This window comes from Herpailurus yagouaroundi, unplaced genomic scaffold (assembly GCF_014898765.1).
Source record: "Herpailurus yagouaroundi ecotype Mexico unplaced genomic scaffold, PumYag 198, whole genome shotgun sequence".
In the NCBI taxonomy this organism is placed as follows: domain Eukaryota; kingdom Metazoa; phylum Chordata; class Mammalia; order Carnivora; family Felidae; genus Herpailurus; species Herpailurus yagouaroundi.
This window is the reverse complement of record NW_024412429.1, coordinates 12,450,084-12,471,560: the sequence shown is the minus strand read 5'-3', so window position 1 is coordinate 12,471,560 and position 21,477 is coordinate 12,450,084. Positions and strand designations below refer to the sequence as shown.

General features: G+C 44.4%; 1 protein-coding gene across 1 annotated transcript in view; it reads right to left on the bottom strand.

The window, feature by feature from the left end:
• NOX3 (NADPH oxidase 3) overlaps positions 1-21,477 on the bottom strand; it is a 62,749-nt gene that overhangs the window by 19,428 nt on the left and 21,844 nt on the right. Inside the window, exons 8-10 of the mRNA XM_040448798.1 lie at positions 19,733-19,825; positions 17,029-17,282; positions 9,551-9,710 (exon numbers count right to left, since the gene is read on the bottom strand). Of these exons, the coding sequence (XP_040304732.1) occupies positions 9,551-9,710; positions 17,029-17,282; positions 19,733-19,825 (507 nt within the window). The remainder of the gene's footprint in view (positions 1-9,550; positions 9,711-17,028; positions 17,283-19,732; positions 19,826-21,477) is intronic.

Below are 21,477 nucleotides of genomic sequence, written 5' to 3'. Positions count from 1 at the left end.
TCACATCATTCCTGGCACGAACCACCGTACCAGACTCAGCCACCCCCACCTCGGAGGGCCTGGGTCTGAGCGACACACAGAGCTGTATTCTCTTTCGAGCACCACCCACGCTCTCTGAAACTGGGCTCCTCTTCGAATTCTGCAGAATTGCATTGGACCAGGTCAAGGTTCTCTGGGGTCAGAAGGAAATGGATCTGCGCCGCTTTTGGAGAAGCAATCTCAGAAAAAGAAATAAGAAAAGCTACCCATCGACTTTCCCAGGGGGGTCCACTGGTGCCCCCCCCCCCCCCCCGTGAGAGGCTCCTATCTCACGGCCTGGAGAGTCATCTCTGAACACAGGCAGAGGATACCTCCACAGGTACAACCTCTATTTCTTCAGACCCCACATCGATTCCCCGAGGATGGAACGGGGCCAACAATTTTTTATTTATTTCCTCTTCAAAGAAGGAGATTGTACCTGAGGACAGAGTTTGATGATGTGGTGAGGCAGAGTAGTTGGACACTGTGAGCCTGTGAGTCCTCTAACCTGTTCTAGACTCCTGGCTTCACCATCCCCATGGTGGGTAACTGGGGGCAGGTTATTTACTGTGAGCCTGGATGACCGAGTACATAAAATGGCAGAAAGCCCACCACCCTCTAGAACAACAACCTACGGGATTATGGTGAGGGTGAGAGTGCCTGTGGTCATGGAAGCACAGTGTGTAATACGTGCATTAAGTGCTCAGACCTGTCAGTTGCGACCCCTGTTCTCTTCTCTGTTGTTTGGAGGAGCTTCCAGAATGCATACCACATGTCTATATTAGAGAGAGCAAAGGGAATCATCGGCTTTACTTGGGGGGTCTGTGTTCCCATGGGTCACTTGTGAATTATAGAGGCGGTGATCACTGAGAAGAGGTGAAACTACGCTTTATCTCCAGCGCCAGTTTGTGAATATCAGCAGTGATTGTAGGATGTGGTCCAAAAAGAGGAACCCCTTCACCGGCCAAGTGCATTCCAGGCTCTGCGTGTGCAAAGCCCACAGGAAACATTTTACGGAGTGCCAGCGTTGACCTTGACCTTGACCACGGCCTCCACCCAGGAGAAGGCCAGTGGGTTACACTGTGACCTCACCTCCTTCGGGACAGCGCCCTCTGTTCCCCACTGTTATGAACTGGATGTTTGTATGTCTCCAAAAGTATAGGTTGAAACCCAATGTGATGGTATTTGGAGGTGGGGCCTTTGAGAGGAGGTTAGATTTCGGTGAGATCATGAGAATGGGACCTCCAATGATGGGATTGGTGTCCTTCTTAGAAGAGGAAGAGACCAGAGCTCTTTCTGTCTCTGTCATGTGAGGACACAGCCAGAAGGTGGCCATCTGTAAGCCCAAGAGGCCTCCTCAGACCCCAATCATGTGGGCTTCCTGATCTCGGACTTCCAGCCTCAAGAACTGTGAAAAAAATAAACATCTGCTGTTTAAGCCACCCAGTCTATGGTATTTCTGTTATAGCAGCCTGAACTATATGCTCAGGTACCCAGGCAGTACAAAATACAGGACCGTCGGGGAGCCTGGGTGGCTCCGTCGGTTGAGCGTCCTACTTCGGCTCAGGTCATGATCTCACGGTCCGTGAGTTCGAGCCCCGCGTCGGGCTCTGTGCTGACGGCTCGGAGCCTGGACCCTGCTTCACATTCTGTGTCTCCCTCTCTCTCTGCTCCTTCCCCATTCATGCTCTGTCTCTCTCTGAATCAAAAATAAATAAACATTAAAAAAATAAAAAAAAAACAAAAACAAAATACGGGACCGTCAGAAACTCTAAACAACTAGGGTGACAGAGACTTGCCACTGAGGGAATCAGTACCATTTTCCAAAAAGAGAGTTTTTCTCTCCAAAGAGATAAAGACTGGCTGATTAGAAAACATAAATAAATGTTAGTTATCCTCAAAAAGTGGTAGCTATTATTGTCCCGGCTTTTATTTTGTTGTTGTTGTTGTCGTGAAGGTCCTCTGGATGAATATAATCGCAAACAAATTTTGAAGCAATATTTGTTCTTATTGAGAAACTTCCTTAATGTGGCTTCCATGTTCTGTTTTAAGGAAATATAATTACAGAATAATTTTTCTGATTAACCATTATAAGACCGAGGCCAGTCTTTGTCAACCATTTTTAGTCTCCAAGACTTTTTCTTTTTAAAAAAAAATTTTTTTTTAACATTTATTTTTGAGACAGAGAGAGACAGAGCATGAACGGGGTAGGGGCAGAGAGAGAGGGAGACACAGAATCGGAAGCAGGCTCCAGGCTCTGGGCCATCATCAGCCCAGAGCCCGACGCGGGGCTCGAACTCACGGACCGTGAGATCGTGACCTGAGCTGAAGTCGGATGCTTAACCGACTGAGCCACCCAGGCGCCCCCAAGACTTTTTCTTTAAAAGATCTTTAACGTTAATTATCTCATGGCTATGCTACTGCTTTGCCCCGGGAGTGAGGACTCTCCTTGTTTGTGCCTCCATTTGTTCTCGTTAACAGTTCATATGACTTGTTGGACAGCCAAAATGTTCATTAATAATAAGATCATTATATAAATTGTGAGCTATCCATACTTTGGGATGCTCTGAAGGCACTAAATAAAATGATAGTCAAATATCGGACAAAAGGCTAGTATCCAAAATCTATAAAGAGCTCACCAAACTCCACACCCGAAAAACAAATAACCCAGTGAAGAAATGGGCAGAAAACATGAATAGACACTTCTCTAAAGAAGACATCCGGATGGCCAACAGGCACATGAAAAGATGCTCAACGTCGCTCCTCATCAGGGAAATACAAATGAAAACCACACTCAGATATCACCTCACGCCAGTCAGAGCGGCCAAAATAAACACATCAGGAGACTATAGATGCTGGAGAGGATGTGCAGAAACGGGAACCCTCTTGCACTGTTGGTGGGAATGCAAATTGGTGCAGCCGCTCTGGAAAACAGTGTGGAGGTTCCTCAAAAAATTAAAAATAGACCTACCCTATGACCCAGCAATAGCACTGCTAGGAATTTACCCAAGGGATACAGGAGTACTGATGCATAGGGGCACTTGTACCCCAATGTTTATAGCAGCACTCTCAACAATAGCCAAATTATGGAAAGAGCCTAAATGTCCATCAACTGATGAATGGATAAAGAAATTGTGGTTTATATACACAATGGAATACTACGTGGCAATGAGAAAGAATGAAATATGGCCCTTTGTAGCAACGTGGACGGAACTGGAGAGTGTGATGCTAAGTGAAATAAGCCATACAGAGAAAGACAGATACCATATGTTTTCACTCTTATGTGGATCCTGAGAAACTTAACAGAAACCCATGGGGGAGGGGAAGGAAAAAAAAAAAAAGAGGTTAGAGTGGAAGAGAGACAAAGCGTAAGAGACTCTTAAAAACTGAGAACAAACTGAGGGTTGATGGGGGGTGGGAGGGTGGGGAGGGTGGGTGATGGGTATGGAGGAGGGCACCTTTTGGGATGAGCACTGGGTGTTGTATGGAAACCAATTTGACAATAAACTTCAGATATTGAAAAAAAATGATAGGGGCGCCTGGGTGGCGCAGTCGGTTAAGCGTCCGACTTCAGCCAGGTCACGATCTTGCGGTCTGTGAGTTCGAGCCCCGCGTCAGGCTCTGGGCTGATGGCTCGGAGCCTGGAGCCTGTTTCCGATTCTCTGTCTCCCTCTCTCTCTGCCCCTCCCCCGTTCATGCTCTGTCTCTCCCTGTCCCAAAAATAAATAAACGTTGAAAAAAAAATTTAAAAAAAGAAAAAAAATGATAGTCAATCACTAGGTATTGATGCTGAAGGCACGCTGAGCCATGTTATATAAAGGGAAGAAACAATAAAACAAAGTGCACATCTCTCTGTCTCTCCCTACCCACATCTCTGTTTACGTACGAATAAAATAACACCGTGATATGCACATGGGTGGGTGTGCGTGCGCAGATGCATGGAGAAGTAAGGGAATGAGACACACCCCCATGTTTAATGGTGAACCCCTTAGAGAACAAAGTGGTGGTGGTGGTTACTTTGGGGAGGAAGGCCAATGGAGGGAGATTTTTGACTGTTTTATTTGAATATTTTACAAGGACATTATACTCTCGTATGGCTTGTGTGGTTAATAAACCACAATATCAAAACTATTAATACTAGTCACTATCCCACAGGGCAAGGGTGAGTCCTGATAGGGGACTGAAGTCTTTTGAGGCTGTCTAGGGAACGATGGGGGGGCACGGGTGTTTTCTGGATAGGTAAACGTGGCCTCGTGTGTCCCAGTTCAATTTATTACAGCACTGGGAGTGGTTAGCAGAGGTGATCAATTCCAGGAGTGGCCAGAGCTCCAGTGTGAGGAAAAGGGAAAGCAAATAATTTCTCAAACTAAACAGATTAAATTAAGTGCATTTTTCATTCATTAGAAAAGAGAGCAGGCCCTCCTTTGTTTTATTAATATATTTAAGTAGAGTATGGATTTTTGCCTTTCTTGGCCGCCTTGCCTTGTTCCCACTGGCCCATGCTGTCTTTTTATTTGAATTATCTGTTTATTATATTAGGTTAAGAACCCAAGGCCATCTTGCATGGGACACACTATAAATACCCATTATCATGGTTATGTATTACTGAGGCGATGAAGGAAGACAATTTATGAAGAAATGAGATTATCTCAGTTTTTTGGTAATCTATCTTATTATAGTCTGAAGATTACATATGCAGTTAAGAAAATGAACCAAATCTTCCAGTTGGCCGTTCTCTCAGCCCTGTCTACACGGCCGTGACATTAGGGGAACTAAAATGTATAAGCCAATATATTGATGCCCGCAATCCCCCCTTCCCCATTTGTACACACCTATTTCATTCATCATTTTGACAGTTTGCACAAGCAAACTGTCCTAATTTTTTTCAAAAGCTCTCTTCACAAATCGAGTGCGATGTGGAATTAATCATCCCGTTAGGCAGGCGTTGGAGAACATTCATTGCCAGGGGGTATTTACACGCCCAGCACTCAGCTTCCTTCAAGTTGTATCAGGGACTCCTCAACCACCCACACCTCCTCCCCTCATCCCGAAGATGTGTCCTGTGTGCATCTGCCTTCCACCAAGTGAAGTTTGACTCCTACTCCTGTGTTGAAAACACCTCTTTTCACATATTGCAGCCTTTCCCCATTTCCTTCCCCCCTGGCAAGCCATCATTCTAACTTGCTGTTAACTTCGCCTTCTTGGGAAATTTCCTCCCAACCACTTCTCCCCCTCCTCCCCACCATCTTTAAAAATAAAAGATAGTTAGAAAGAAAATTTAAAACCCCGGCTTCAAATAGAAAACGCTACACACGATCCTAAAGAAGCAGCGGGCGTCCTATTGGCTATTCTCCTGCATTTAACTTAGAAGTGTTCTAGAATAACGTGGCAGAGGAGAAGGGTGAAGAGCTAACAGTTTGCAATGGTTAACAACCAACAAAACTTTCGGTTTTGTTAGTATTGTAGGCTTGCAACGTCAGGCTTGTATGTAAAAATGTATGCCTTTATGCCAACCGGTCTTTTATACAGGGAGGAGGAAATTGCATCTCACTGCAGTTAACCATCTAGGCTTAAAATTCCAGCTCAGAACCCCTAGGCTGCATTTTCCCCTTTCCTTACTACAGAAGAGAACAATCTGAAAACTCTAGTCCAGAGCTATACTTGTGAGGACGCTTGTTAGATAAATATGTACTGCTGTGCTCCCCTGCACTTAAAAATTATATAGATGCTGACAGTTTCATGGAAAGGGTATGTATATTTCAAAAACACGTAGGCGGTCCTGACAAATATTAGTTACATAAGCCTAATGATAGTTGTACTCAAACAAGCACAGAGTGGCTTTAAGACAGAAAAACTTCTTTAAACTTCTTCTGCTACATGTAGACTCTAACAAGGTGAATCTTAAGCATAATTTGCAGCCTAAACTTTCAATAGCATGAAATCTCACCTCTTGCATAAAAGAGCCTTGATGTGGAAATTGGAAACACACGGTCCGACCCTGATTCAGCAGTTAACCAGCTGGGGGACTTCAGACAAATCATTTCCTCATTTCCCAGTCTAAGTACAGACTCTGACCTTTCATGGTCATATGCAAAGCTGGGAAGTTAAGACCTCTCAAGTTATTTTGTGATTCTATGCTTTTAGCTTTCTTCTGCCATATACCATTATTCTGACCTTTATTTTTGGTGGACTATTGCCCCAATATTGCCCCCAGTTTCTGTAAGTTATAAAAACATCTTTTTTTTAATTTCCAATCGTTTGGCTTCTGGTTTTTTTTTGTTTGTTTGTTTGTTTTGGTTTTTTTGGGGGGGTTTTTTTTGGATGGAGATCAATGTCCCTGTTTTATAGCTTTGTGGTAACTGCTTAACCCTCCCGCTGAAACAGCCTTGAGAAACCCCAAACACAGAGCCCAGAAATAACAATGAAATAGTGAAGGAGGAGGTGGTGTCAGGATTTTGTGGGTTCTTATAAAAATTTTTCCTATTTGTAGTAAAATAATTGAAACATATTATTTGAATTCTAACATTACTGAACAGATCGCTTTTTTGGTTAAATAAACATGACTTAATCTTCGTAAACTAGGATTTTTATCAAAAATGGCATAGAAGCCATTTGTTCATTCGTTTTGGCATGGAGACATTTATTCACTACGTGATTTATTAAAAAATTATAGTGTGTGTGTGTGTGTGTGTTTGTGTATCTCATTATGCATATCCAAAGAAGCTGCACTCAAGGAGCTCAGAATCAGTTAGGGAAAATGAGATCCTTTGTGAACATGACATAAAAGCATAAGGCTAATGAATATTGAGAGAAGGGTGGGGTGCTCTAAGTCTGGTGTGAGGAAAGTGAGAGGCATGTCACATCTGTATCCAAGGGCCTGGCATGTAGTAGGTGCTGAATAGTTATTCACTGAGCGAATCAGTCAACGAAAGTCAGGCCCACCATCACCATCTTCATGTGAAATATAACATGACCTTTAGTGTTGGGAAAACCATGAAGGAAGAAGCTGCCTGTATGGGTGAGTTTTACTTGGGAGACAGCAAGAGGAGAGAGAAAGCTTAGGGGATTGAGAAATCCTCATAAACCATAACAAAGCATTGTTGTGAGGCCCAGATAAATAGAACAGTAGCTGATTTACTTGTTTTGTACCATAGACTGAATGTCTGCGTCCCCCCAAAATTCATATTTTGATACCTAATCCCCGAAAGTGATAATATTGGGAAGTTGGGTATTTTGGAGGTGATGTGTTTATCCAGGAGGAACCAGGAATGAGACCAGTGCCCTTATGAAAAAGACTCCAGACTTCTAGACTTCTGTGTCTATTTTTTTCCTCACTGAGTCGAGAACTGCGAGACAACAAATCGGACTCTCGCTGATGAAAAAGGAAGAAAGGACTACAAAAAGCTCCCTCACCCCCTTCTGCCAGGGAAGCTATAGGCTAGAAGACCGCCATCTGTAAACCAGAAAGCAGGCTCTCATCAGCCACCGCGTCAGCCAGTCCGCTGACCTTGAACTTCCCAGCAGCCGGAACTGTGAGAAATACGTTTCTGTTGGTATCGTGGGATAGGAGCCCCAGCAGACTAAGACACTTTGTTGGAACTTACTGTGGCAGAGAGGAGAGGCGATGGGCTTTAGCAAAAGAAGAGTCTGGATTCGGACTCTCCTTCTACTATTTCCCAGCTCTCTGTGCTTTGGGTTCCTCAGGACTAAACTGAGGATGTCACTTATCTGAAAGGGCAATGATGACAATTTGATAATACGAGCTATCGTTCCTATTAGCTTTGTGATCAGCTTCGATTTTTCTCATCTGTAAATGGGAATAAAAATGATAAGTTCCTTCAAAAGATGATGTGAGATAGTATGTGTAAAACGTCTAACTTCCCATCTGCCAGGTAGTCAAGGCTTGATGGGTCTAAGCTATTAGTAGTAGAAGTGGTAATCGAGCCACATCTTTGGCAGTGATAATGAACTTTTATATCATTCTGTACACATTTACGTTACATTGTTCACACATTACATTATTTCTTTGTCTTCTTTGGTATTAAAACTCCCCGTTGGATATGGGCCCTTATTTCTCCATTTCGCAGATCAGGAAACCCAGTCAGAGAGGTGACTTGAGTCACTCAAGGTGATGCATTTAGTGAGGGTGGAGTGAGGCTGGGGCGGATTCTCTGGCCAGGAGTCCCACAGTCTGCCTATAACACAATGGCAGCAGTCATATCTACCATATGTTGGTGATGTCATGGAAAGAGCCAGATGGATCTAATCTGAATCCTGATTCTGCCTTTTACTACCCATGTATTTTTAGGGAACACGCTTTGGTTTCTCTAACCTTCAGCTTCCTTATCTGGAAAACAAGCTTGGTATTATCTACTTTATAAAGTTGTTGGGAAGGTTATAACCATCAAATGAGAAAGTGTATGTCAAGCACCTGTCATTGGAAACTCACGAAATGATAGCTAGTTTTATTCTTATTTCTTAATTGGGAAAGCCCCAACTTTAGAGCTCTTCTAGTCTCATACTGCCCCAGTGCTTTGAAGAATGCTCTTGCTCAATAAATGCTAGGTGGAGAAGGTTTCCATGGCTAACTAAGCTTGACAAAAGTGGGTGAAACAAAACCGAATGAGGTTCTTTTCTATAGAACTTATTTAATAGGGCAAGAAATGATGTGAATCTCCTAGAATGAGATTTGTAGTACTTTAAGTTCTTATGACCACAGAGTTCTCTTTTCTGGGCCATATCATAAGACTAATGTTCATATCCAACTATGTTAGACAGACATGCTAATCGAATTAAGTGAGTTCCTTTGACAGGTAGGAAAGTGTAGCCAAAGTGTGAACCCGAGAAGTGACCGAATCAGGACCGGAACCGGGCTCGCCTAATATCCCGAGTCCTCCTGAATTGACACCCCTCGGCATCAACATGGGTCCCTTTCTCCTGCTGTTCTGGTGTCTACGGCTGGGCCTCGGAGGGTTAAAGTACGGACAGTCTCTGGGCAGGACAAAGGAAGGAAGGTAACCATGGAGGTGTCTAGTCAGAGAACACATCAGACATGACAAAAGAGATTCTGAGCTTGGCGATATCAAGTAAGCAGGCCAGTGAGTTCCAACCGTGACATTCTTGTTAAGGCTACGAGTGCACGAAAGGAAGATGTTGAATTGCATCCTGCAACCAGAGTATCAGGCCAAAGAGACTGAGGGAAAGGCCTCCTGTTAATATCACTAACTGTCGCCCAGTCACAAAGCCATTTGCAGCCCGTCCATATTTTACTGACATGAGCAATTACGTGTCCTGTAATGGCAACGAAGCAATAAAATTTATGTCTTGTCATCTTTAACAAGATTAGACATAACCCTTCTCATAAATGTAATACCGAATGGAGATTTTTTAAGAACATAAGTATAGTTAAGGATCCTTGAATTTATCCCTCCTAGTTAATTAAAATCCTCCCCAGGAATTGGCAGATGATAGATAGAAGGATGTGGAACCTCTTAATCCACGTTAAGTGTGAACTAATGATTTTTTTCCATACCTTGCTCAGCTTCAGCTGGGTGTGCGACTCACATCTGTACCATATGGATTTCAGGAGAGAGGCGAAGGGAGTCACCCCTATTCCTGCAGCAACGCACACGCTCACTGGGTAGTGAAACACGTCCGTCAGTGCGGTTCCAAACGGCCCGTCCACCGCCAGCCTGCAATCACAGAATGTGGCCTTGGTGACGTTCAGACGCGACGCTCTCGAAAACAAAGCCACCCTCAAGCACGGCTCTTTGCAAGATGTTTGTAACTGGGTGCAGGGGGGTTGGCTCTGAGCTTGAGAATGCCCTGTCTGGAGAGCCTAGACTTAACATGAGGAACTGGGGGCCTGGACTCGCGGGGGGACGACCAGACAGGCCAGCCCAGGTGCATTCATGGTAGGACAAAGCCTGACTTTTCTGGCTTGAGCCCACTCCTCTTCCCCGTGGCCGGCTCTTCTTACAATTTCTAGAAGCTTGTTTTGGCCCTGGTAGAAGAGGCCGTCTCTTCTCCTCGCCTCGCCTTGCCTCTCCTCTCCCCTCCCCTTCCCTCCCCTTCCCTCCTCTCCTTTCTTCCACCATCAAAGGAATAAAGCAGAAGGTGGTTTAGAAGCCTTATGTGTCCTTTTGCTAACATGCTTCTTCTCTGTTTTCACTTATTCAGTCCCACATCTTAGTGCGTTCATATCATTTTCATCTAATAGAAGCCATTCATTTGGAATAAGTATAATTTTGAGATCATTTGTCAGGTATGTGGAACTTCTAAAACTTGTTGTTTCAGATTACGTGAGCTCAAAATCTGTGATGATCAGGCCGGGAACGGCACTGACGTTTTGTCTTTGCTTAGCAAGTTTTTCTTGGTAAGGATGAAGCATATTTATTGAATAAATACGATTGTCTTTAACATGGTCCGGAAGAGACTGGCCCCCGGATTCGACTCCATTTCTCAACACCAGTTCTCCACCTGGCTTTTCTTTCCTTCCCCAAAATACACAGTACCCCCCCTTCTGCCACAGGGCCTTTGCATGTGATAATCCAAGTAATCACTAGGAATCCTCGGTCCCGATTCCTCCCCTCTCCCTGTCTTGGTTCATAGTTACCCTTTCATTAGGTCTTCTCTCAATCATCATTTCCCTGGGGGAGCTTCATGGATCCTTTGCACTAAGGCTAAATCCCCTCTTATATACTTTATAGCCCCATGTACCCCTCCTCTGTAGTCTGCATCACTGTTGTAGTTTTACAGTTTTTGGGGTGTGCGCGCGTGATTTGATTTGTGTCTCTCTTGATCACGAGACAACAAGTTCCCTGGAGGGAGGGGCCGGGTCTGTCCTTGCTCACCACTGCGTCCCAACGCCTGGCATGCTCTGTGGCATGGAGCTGTTCAGTAACAATTTGTTGAATAAATTGTAAAGGGAATGTTTAAAATATTTCAGTCAGCAGAATGTATTAAATAACCTCAACTATTCCAAAAGCACACATTTACATATGAACAGAGATATGCTAATTAAAAGGCTTCTAAGTTATTCATAACCATTCCCTAAGGGGTGTCTGTAGAAGGCACCCGAGGTTGGCCCATTTGGGCTTACTTTGTGTTCATGAAAGTTCAATTGGGTTTTATTTTTAAATATTCCATATGCCAGACCTCCTAATAATTCAAATTAACTCTCTTCAAGTTAATCTTAATTAATAAGACTTTATTACATATTGATTTATGGAAATGGAAGAATAAAAATAAAAGGTCATTAACCAGAAAGGGTTAGTATCTTAGCCCACTGTAGATTATTTTATAAATAATTAGGTAAGGGGAATTGAGAGAGAAAAAATGAAACTGTCCAAGGATTAAAATGTCTTACCGTTAATTGTTTTTATAATTAGTTGTATTTGGGACTTCTCTGACACTGATTTGAAAAGATAACAATTAAACCCAAAGAAGAATTGTGTCACACAATCCACAGAAATACACAATAGATAAATTTCCTCAGAATCAGAATTGTGCATCTAAACTGGAAGAGGCAGGAGAAAATATTTAGTCCAACTGCCCTGATAATATAGATAATACAGTCATCCTTCCTTCCACCATCCCGACAGCTGATCGCATTCTGCTGTTAACTTGGCGGGGGGCGGAGGGGGGCAGTTCAAAGCAATAGACAGTTTTTCGCACGTGTCACCGACCTCTGTCTTCTGACCACACTCCCGAGAAACGCGCACCGGCTCTCTTCCCTTTCTTGTCTCAGGTCTTTCAACGGTTGATGGTAGCTATCGTGACGCCCTGATTGTTCTTTTCTGGACCAAAACGTCTCCATTTCTGGAGACCTCTCGCAATCCTGAATCGACTGTCTTTGCCCAAATTCTTGTTCATCCAGTTCACCCAGCTACTTCCTCTTCGATCTGGATCCAGAGTTTAAGGATGCCGCTTGGAAAACGGCCCTTTCCGGCATCCACACCGTGCGGTTCCTTGTTGCTCTGGTCCGCGGCACACCCACCCGCCTCATCGACCTCCACCCTCGACTCTCTGAACCCATGGCCTTTGCTCATAGACACGTCCTCCCTATGGTCATTGCTGTCACGGACATCTCTGCGGTCGGTGACCTTTCATGGTTTGCTAATAATAACAGCCAGCCTTTTTTTTTTTTTTTTTCTCCACTATGCGTCATGTTAAGGGCTTTTAAAGGACTGTCACCTTTAAACCTAAACAAACTCTTAGGTACTACGATTATCATCTTTATTTTACAGATGGGGAAACTGAGGCACACAGTGACATGTACTCTCTAGGAGCACATGCAAAACTGGGCTTTGAACCCAGGCTGTCAGAACTGAAATCCTTGGCTCTAGGAAGCAGGTTAGTCACTGAAATCTCTAGCATCAACTCTGAGAACTTCCTCCGTTTTACCTCAGAAGGCAAAGTGCTTTAAAATATCTCCCATCCTCTTCCCTTTTCCTGGGCAGAGAATAGAGAAGTTTCCCAGCTCTCTGTCTAGGTTTGCTTCTTGCCTGGGCCTCACAGATTCCTCGGGCTGGTTTAAATCCTTTCTGGGGATGCCTGGGTGGCTCAGTCGGTTGAGCGACCGACTTCGGCTCAGGTCATGATCTCGCGGTTCGTGGGTTCGAGCCCCGCGTCGGGCTCTGGGCTGACGGCTCGGAGCCTGGAGCCTGCTTCGGATCCTGTGTCTCCCTCTCTCTCTGCCCCTCCCCCGCTCATGCTCTGCCTCTCTCTCTCTCAAAAATAAATAAACATTAAAAAAATTTTTTTTAAATGTAACTATCAGGTCATGATCTCACAGTTCATGGGTTCCGGCCCCAAGTGGGCTCCATGCTGACAGTGCAGAGCCCGCTTGGGATCCTCTGTCTTTACCTCTCTCTCTCTATCAGTTCCCCACTTTCATTCTCAGTCTCTCTCTCTCTCTCTCTCCCTCTCTCTCAAAATAAATACATAAACAAACTTAAAAAAATCCTTTCTGGGTCCAAAGCAGTGAAAAATTATACTTCTCCCTCCCATGTGTTTGATTCAATTCAAAGACAAAATAACGTTAATAGATAAAATGGAACAAGGAAATCCAGTAAAATTCTGATTCTTCATATATTGAAGAGTTAGACAAATATGCCTACACGTGTACAGAGGCAGAGATCAGTGAGTTTAACAAATGAAGGGAAACTGCACTGTTTCCAACAACTCGTTTCCAGTCCTTCAATAAATATTCACTGAGTACCAACTAAGAGTTAGGGCCTATTCTAGGCACTGAACGCAACAAAGTGAGCCAAATGGATAATGTCCCTTTTCTTATGGAACTTCCATTCTAGCGTGGGAAGATACCTGGTAAACAGATAAAGGAGCAGATATTTCGTGTGTCAGGTGGTGTTAAGTACCATGCAGAAGAATGAAGCAGGGCATGGGACGAAGTGGTTATTGAGCTTCAATTGGGGGTCATTGTCTCAGACGGGGCAGGAAGGAAACACCTCACTAGGAGACATTTGAATAAATGCCTGGGGAAGTAAGGGAGCAGCCAAGCAGAGATCTAGGGAAGAGTGCTCCAGATGGAGGGGATAGAAGTGGTAAAGGTGATCAGAAGAGAAAAACAAGAAGGAAGCCTGGAAGAACGGCTGAGTGCAAGGTGGTGGTGGTGGTGGGGGGGGGGGGCGGCAGGAGGTGGGGCAGAGAAGCCCAGGGAGACCTGGGGGGGAGTGGGGGAGAGGACATATCATGTTGGGCCTTGAGCTGACGATGCACTCCACAGATAGAAGGCATATTGACTACCGAGAAACGTGACTGAGTTCTTGTTGGGGTATTGACTGAAATGCCAGCTGGTGGGCGAAAGGGAAGGTTGGTTGATAGACCAGGCAACTGTATACACTGACAGCAGAGACCAGGCTAGAGACAGGATGAAAGCACTGATCTGGGCAACGCCAAAAGGAGGGCAGGGACGTTCTGTGTGTCTAGTTTTACTCCCGATTTTAGGCCTTTGCACTGCATTCTGAATCTTAGAATTCTGCTACATTGCTTCCTTTCCATGATTAAAAAAGAGAAGGTCTTAAATGGAGTAGTAGTTAGGTACTGTCAGCTGATTTGTCTCCAGAGATGATGCTTATACAGTCAAGCCTTGGATGGCGAGTAACTCGTTGGGTGAGTGTTCCACAAGACACGCAAACATTTCTAGTTTGATAAACTCGTGATGTCTTGCAGTATGAGCAGTATGTGACGCTGCATGTCACATGATCACAACTGAGCTAATAGGTCTTGTGTGTGTCTCTCTCTCTCTTCACAATGATTTTGGGTGATCGTCTCCCATGCTCAGGTGCTCGGTCTCAGGCTGTGGTGTTTGGCAGAAATCCTTGATGTTTCAGAACATTGGACAGTGCCCACAACTGGCACTGGGGTATTTTTTGTCACTTCGGAGTCCCTATGGACAGTCCTTTGCTTTTCCATGCCTGAGTAAGCTTAGGAACACTTTGCTTCATTGTAGGTCATTGGATAGGTTCTTTGTTAAAGTTGCGTGAAAAGAAAAAGATCCCATTGAGCCAACAGATAGCAGTGATTCTGTTAGTGATAGTGAAAGTCGTCCTACACAACCACCCTCCTCTCTCTTGTCTCCCTCACACCAGCCACGGAGGTTTTCAAAGGTACGTACAGGTTAATCTGTTTATTATTTTTTTTAATATTGTGTGTTTTCTTTGTTATTTCGTATTATATTACAGTATCGGAATCATTTTTACATGAATATTTTTGGGTTGTGGAACCCAAATAATTGGGTTGGGTTTCCATCATTTCTTATGGGGAAATTCGCTTTGATATACCCGTGCTTTGGATTATAAGCATGTCCCGGAACGAATTGTGTTCGCAGACCGAGGTTTTACCGTACTTGGTTTGTTATCACACCATTCTTCAGTTCCAGGCTTTGAAATGAAGGCATGTGACTCTTCCTACCTAGTGAACGTGACCAAGCCCAGTGTTACACGGTTACAGTTCAGTGTCTCATGGGGAGGGGGGAAGAGGGACGATTGGCTAAATAGGTCCTGAGCCTTACGTTTATTCGAGTGCCTAGTTTGCCGCCTGTAAATATTTGTTAAAATAAATGAGCTGAAGCATCCCTATTGGGTCCGGGTATTTGTTAATTTCTTCATTACATATTTATTATGTACCCAATACATATCAGACACTGTGCCAGGCCCCGGACATATAGGCAGGGACAGACAATGCCCTGCCCTCCGAAAGTCCAATCCTAAGTGCGTCCTGACAGCATTCGCCACCTAGTTTCTTACGTCGGTGGCTACTGCCTGGTAGTTCCTGACACCATTCAAGGATGGCGGAGGCAGGAATCTCTCTTTCTCTCTTTTTTTCTTTTTTTTTAATTTTAAAAATTTCTTTAATGTTTATTTATCTTTGAGACAGAGAGAGAGAGAGAGAGAGAGAGCAGGGGAGGGGCAGAGAGAGGGGGAGACACAGAATCCGAAGCACGTTCCAGGCTCCGAGCTGCCAGCACAGAGCCCGACGCCGGGCTCGAACTCACAAACCATGAGATGACGGCCTGAGCTGAAGTCAGATACTTGACCTAGTGAACTACCCAGGCGCCCTGAGAAGAGGGAATCTTTTGATGCATCTTTTGAAATGTCAAATTCTTCCAACCGTTTTTCTCCACATTTTTTGTGTGTGTCCGTGTTTTTCAGGGGCCTTGAACGTGGGTTTTGCCTACTTATTGGGTAATCCAGCTGTAAGAGTGGGAATCGACTTTAAGCCATTGTTTGCTAACAGAGGCCAAGGCCTGGTAATTTACGGTGGGACTTCGGTCTGGTGCCCAGGCCTGTCTGAATAGGCTGTCATTGTGGGTTGAATTGTGTCTCCCAGCTGATATGTTGAAGTTCTAACCTTGGTGCCTTAGAACGTGACCTTATTTGGAAACAGGGTTGTTGCAGATGTAATTAATCAAGTTAAGATGAGGTCATACAGGAGGAGGGTGGGCCCTTCATCCGATATGACCAGGATTTATAAGAAGGGGCCACGGAGACACAGTCACGGAGGGAAGAACACCGTGTGACGACAAAGGCTGGAGGCTGAGAGCCAAGGAATACCGTGCATTGCTGGCAAACCCCCAGAGGCCGGGAGAAGGCAAGGGAAGATTCTTCCCGAAGGGTTTCAGATGGAGCTTGGCCCTGCTGTCACTTAGATTCAGCCCCGGAGCCCCGAGAACTGGGAGAGAATACTTTTCTGTTGTTTTAGGCCACCCGGTTTGTGTTCCTTTGTTACCACAACCCTAGGAAATGAGTCCATGTGCTACTGGTGTTCTTTACCCTTCTCAGACCCCGCCCCCCGTGCATCTCCCTTGCAGCACAACGAGCTCCTCTGCGTGCAGGTTGATATTGATTCCATCGGCCCCCACGGGGTCCTAGAAAATGGAGGCAGCGCCTGGGCATCTCCGTATTTCTGACACACGGTGGAGGTTAATTGACACTTGTTGTATACACACACGCAGGACTGACTGAATGAAGGGGCACAGCTACCTTTCTTGACTCTCAGATCACTTTGTCCTTCTATGAACTTCCATCTGTAATTGTTTAGCACCTTCTCCAGTGGATGGGGCCCACCGGATTCATTCTGACCTTGAAGTGTCCTCCTTATGAAGACCAAAATGGCAAATATAATTTAAAGACCTCCGACTGTAAGAGCAGAAAAGTTCACAGGGCTTTCTTACTCATCACAGGCTGCATATAATTAGCCAAGGGTGGTTTTGGAGCTGAGGAAGCAAAATGCTCCCTCTTCCTGGATCGCTGCCTGCCTTTGTTGAACTTTTTTTTTTTTTTTTTTTTTTTTAAAGAAATGTACTTGCCTCTACTGGGAATCTACTAAATAATACTTTTTATATAGGTTCCCAAAGTTAAAAAATGGGTTAAAACTTGCCCTTCTAGAATAAAGATATTGCTGGGTTTGGTAAGCACGTCGATGCACTAAAATGCCTTATTTGTTCTACAATTCTAACTTGTGTGTAAAAAAGAAACAGGCTCTGACCTTGGCAAGCTCCAGGAGTCCTTCCGGGCCTGTCCTCCTGCCCCAAAGGCCTTACACAGAGCTTCCGTCCAGTCTCCTGCTACCCGGATGTGCACACTGAAGAAGTTCTCCTGAGGGGCCGACGTGAGGGTGAAGGGGTGCCATTCCAGCCACGATATGGACGGGCACTGTATCAAGACATATTGCCCTGGCGCCATTTTAAAGTTTCGCTTTTTCATGTGAAGTTCTAGAACTCCAGATGGGTGGCTCACCACCTAAATCAGAGCAAGAGAATCATTTGTTTTTTCTTACCCCCTCAGGTTAAAGAAGAAGAGACTGGCTTTTGCTCCATCAGACGTTTCTAAATTTTGAAATCAGCTCTTTTGAGGTATAATGTACATATACCATTTGCCGTCAACTTCCAAGGATCTTGCCATCCCTTTCATATCTGGCTGGGCAACTCTAACAAGCGTGACGATCGTCTCCTTCGGGGTGCTGTGGGAGATGTGGGTAGCTGCACCCCGGTGCCATGTGGTGTCTGGCCTGTGACTTTAGGTCTCAAATGGCCAAGCTCTGGGTAGCACAGCTGAGCAGGACCAAGAGAATAGAAGCTAGCCTATCAGCCATTGCACTTAATTATGCATTCTTAAAATACTTACAGAATTCTTAAAATACAGAATTATCTCCATGTTTTTAAAATGTAGGTCTGAGTTTGTTACTGTTTTCAACAATTTGTACATTTTCTCAATCTCTGGTTCATTAACCCTGTGATTTTTTTCTTTCTTTTCAAAAAAATGTTTTTGATGTTTATTTTTGAGATGTAGGGAGACAGGGCATGAGTGGGGGAGGGGCAGAGAGAGCGGGAGACGCAGAATCCGAAGCAGGCTCCAGGCTCCGAGCTGTCCGCATAGAACCTGACACAGGGCTCAAACTGGTCAACCACGAGATCATGACCTGAGCCGAAGTCGGACTCTTAATTGACTGAGCCACCCAGGCGCCCCAACCCTGTGAGTTTTTTCATTCTAGGTGGAAACCAATCTTCAAATTCACTGTGAAATGTTTTGTTTTGTTTTAGTTGGGTCTTTTCCAATGTCCTGCTTAGGCTCTGAGTTTTAGGTGGACTCCTCTTACTGCTTTTTTTTTTTTTTTTAAAGTTTATTTATTTATTCTGTGAGAGAGAGGCAGAGAGAGAATCCCAAGCAGGCTCCTCACTGTCAGTGACAATCCTGACGTGGGGCTTGAACTCACAAACCATGAAATCATGACCCCATCCAAAACCAAGAGTCCAATGCTTAACCTACTGAGCCACCCAGGCGCCCCTCTTAATCACTTTTTTAAGAGCCTTGCAGGGCACCTGGGTGGCTCAGTTGGTGAAGCGTCTGACTCTTGGTTTTGGCTCAGGTCATGATCTCATGGTTTGTGAGATTGAGCCCCACATTGGGTTCTGTGCTGACAGATTGGAGCCTGTTTGGGATTCTCAATCTCTCTACCTCTCTCTCTCTTTCTCTCTCAGAATAAATAAATAAACTTAAACAACAACAAAAAAGAGCTTTGCAACTTGGTGCTTACCGGAAGGAAAGAACTAATTTCCCTTCCTCGATTTCCATCGTTTTCTGAAAAAACAAACAAACAAACAAACAAACAATCTCTCTAGGCCCCCATGGCCTCTTTTGTGGCAGGAGGTGGTGGGAACAAAATCAAACGTCTAGATCCTGTGACAGGATTTTTCCATTCGGAAGAGAATCTCACAGCATTTTAATCATTAGTTCTGTTTCCCATCTCCCTACTGATATTTGTTCTGATTCTGCTGTTAAATTGTCTCCCTAGTAACGGCTCTAGTGGATTTCCAGAAGTTTTACTGTCTGGCTTTTGACGTAGCCTGATATCTTTTGGTGCTTAACTTAAAAGCAGCAACATGGAAAGAGCTTAAAACAGAAATATGAAGCAATTTCTATGCATCTGTTTTCATGAAGACAGTTAAGGAGATAGAGTACTCTGTTAATATTGTATTAGCAATATAGGTTTGGTGAGCACAGCATTTCTTCTTGGAGGTTTAAAACACCGGGGGCAGGGTACTTGGTACTTTTCAGTCTCCTAGACAGGTACCTAGTCTAGGTACTCACATCTTCCTCCAGCACATGGTAAAACTTGGAGAGCTGTGCGGAGGGGTGCAAATTTGCAAAAAAATCCCAGAGCCCTCACTCACTAAGTGGGGCTCCGTATTATACTTCCACTCTGAACCTGAGGGTGATTGTTCCCCGATCTTCCGCCAGTAGCCCCAAGTGGGAGTGTGTGCCCTTGAAAATGTAGTTCTATTATTTGTGTGCTTGCAAAATCCCCGACTTCGTGTGCTGAAGGAAGTGATTGTACTGGAAGTTACCATGACCAATGTAAAGCTTAGTCCTCCTGCCCGTCCTCACCCCCCCCACCCCCCGAAACAAGTCCCCTAGTGAGAAACGGAAAGAAAGAGAAAAAGAGATGACTTCCATGCTGCACCGTAAACCTTTATCAGAATTCTGTGTACCAGTCTGGAGCCCTGATCCCTGTCCTCAGTAAAATGAGTCACACTAAAAGATGCGCAGGATACGAGCAATTATTAGAACAGAAGATGGGCCTCTAAATTACAGACAGTTCTGCAATAAAAATGGCAAATTAAAACCTTGGGCTAATAAAACATTTCCATCTACACTCAGGCTTTTATTCAGACATAAAGCTACATGCATACCTTGGTAATGACAACTTCTTGTCGAAAACGCCAGAACCTAATTATTCTTTCACACGTGTATAAGACCACAGGGCCTAAAACCCATTTCCAAGCCTGCAGAGAGTAGCAGAGAGAGAGAGAGAGAGAGAGAGAGAGAGAGAGAGAGAAGAAAAGGAAATGAAAATAGAATCCAGATATTTTCAATTTGAACAAAATCAATACATAACATGATGGGATTCAGACATTTTCCTTTAACTTTGGGCCAGTTATCAACGATAAAGATATCTCCTTGTATTAAATACTATAACATTCAATTATTCCTTGAAGTGTACAAGCTTATTTAAGAGATTAAACTCTTCTGTATTGGTTTTTATGCTTACTTGATCAATGATGCCTTTATGTAATTAGAAATAATTGAATTTGCAAAGAAATAGGAAAGCAGATTGATGTTTATGTTACATACGATAGGGTCATAAATGCTCCCAACTCAGCCAAAGTCAAAGGCTTACAAAGCGATATTCGTGAGCCAACAAAGGACATGGGAAATTAAATAAAAGCATTTTGAGCAGTCATTTTGGGGGGCCAGCAGTGCGTCACAACGTGGGGGTCTGCCTGAAGGAGCCCCCAAATCCACAACCGTATCCACACACACCCACACAGGCATGCATATCCAGTGTTATCAGGAATAAAACATAAAAGGAGTGTGTCAGAACTTTAAATCGAGATTTACAGAATCAGAACACGATCCACCACCATCTTCTTGGCAGTTGAGACAGTGAACATTTTAATTCTTAATAAATCCCATCCTATGTCAACCTCTTATGAGAATCAGGTGCATTATTAACGATCGGTTTGCCAGCAGGCTAGTCTTGTACCAGTGGGTGTGTATAACGTACGGCGTCCTCCTCCCTTGGAAGGGACGTAACTTAAAATGGCGGAAGACTTATACTAGGTCGGGGACCAAACAACCCCACGAGGCATATGGTTATTCTCTGTGTTTGACGCAAGAGCAAACTGAGGTCCGGCAAGATCAAACAGATTTTCCGGGGTCGCAAAGGCAATTAGGTGCACCAGAAAAACCTGACCCCAGAGGGGTCTGACCGCCTGGCCTGTGTACTTGCCGTGTAATCATGCCTCTTTCTGTCTAATGCTGGCGTTGGTACTGACCCTTGTTCAACCAAACGTTAGAGGCTCAGTCTTCATTGAATTTGAGGCTGTCAAGAATTCTTTGAAGTCTAGTCCAATTCTTCATCTAAAGAAGAAAAAACCCCGAGGTTGTGGGAATGGGTAGAATTGCCTGAGGAGATAGAACTGGATCCTGGGGAGCCAGGACTGGAACTCAAGTCTTTCCTAATTCCCCTAAATTCCCTGCTTGGGATTCTAAATGCACCGCCACCTTCCTCCTAGCACACGGCCTTGGGAGTGGGAAGGATGTCTCACTCTTTTGAACTCAGGTTCGCTAGACCCTCTCTGGCTGACTCGCCGTCTTTGTTGATCATTACTCTCTTACCCGTTATCCTGCTCTGTTGCGTTGACAGGTCACAAGCCCTTCAGTGTTATTTTTGCTTCTGTTATCTTTCTTGTGTTTCTGTTTCTCTTTTGTTTACTGCTGGGTCTGTTTGCATGGCAGCTCTTCTCACCTACATCAACCCTCCTTGCTTTTTCCCCGGGAGCCTCTTGTTTGCCTGATAAAGGCTCAATTTATGCAGGCAACACAAAGCAATTTGACCCACTTATCCTTTTCTGCCTCAGTGGGGTTCAGCAAC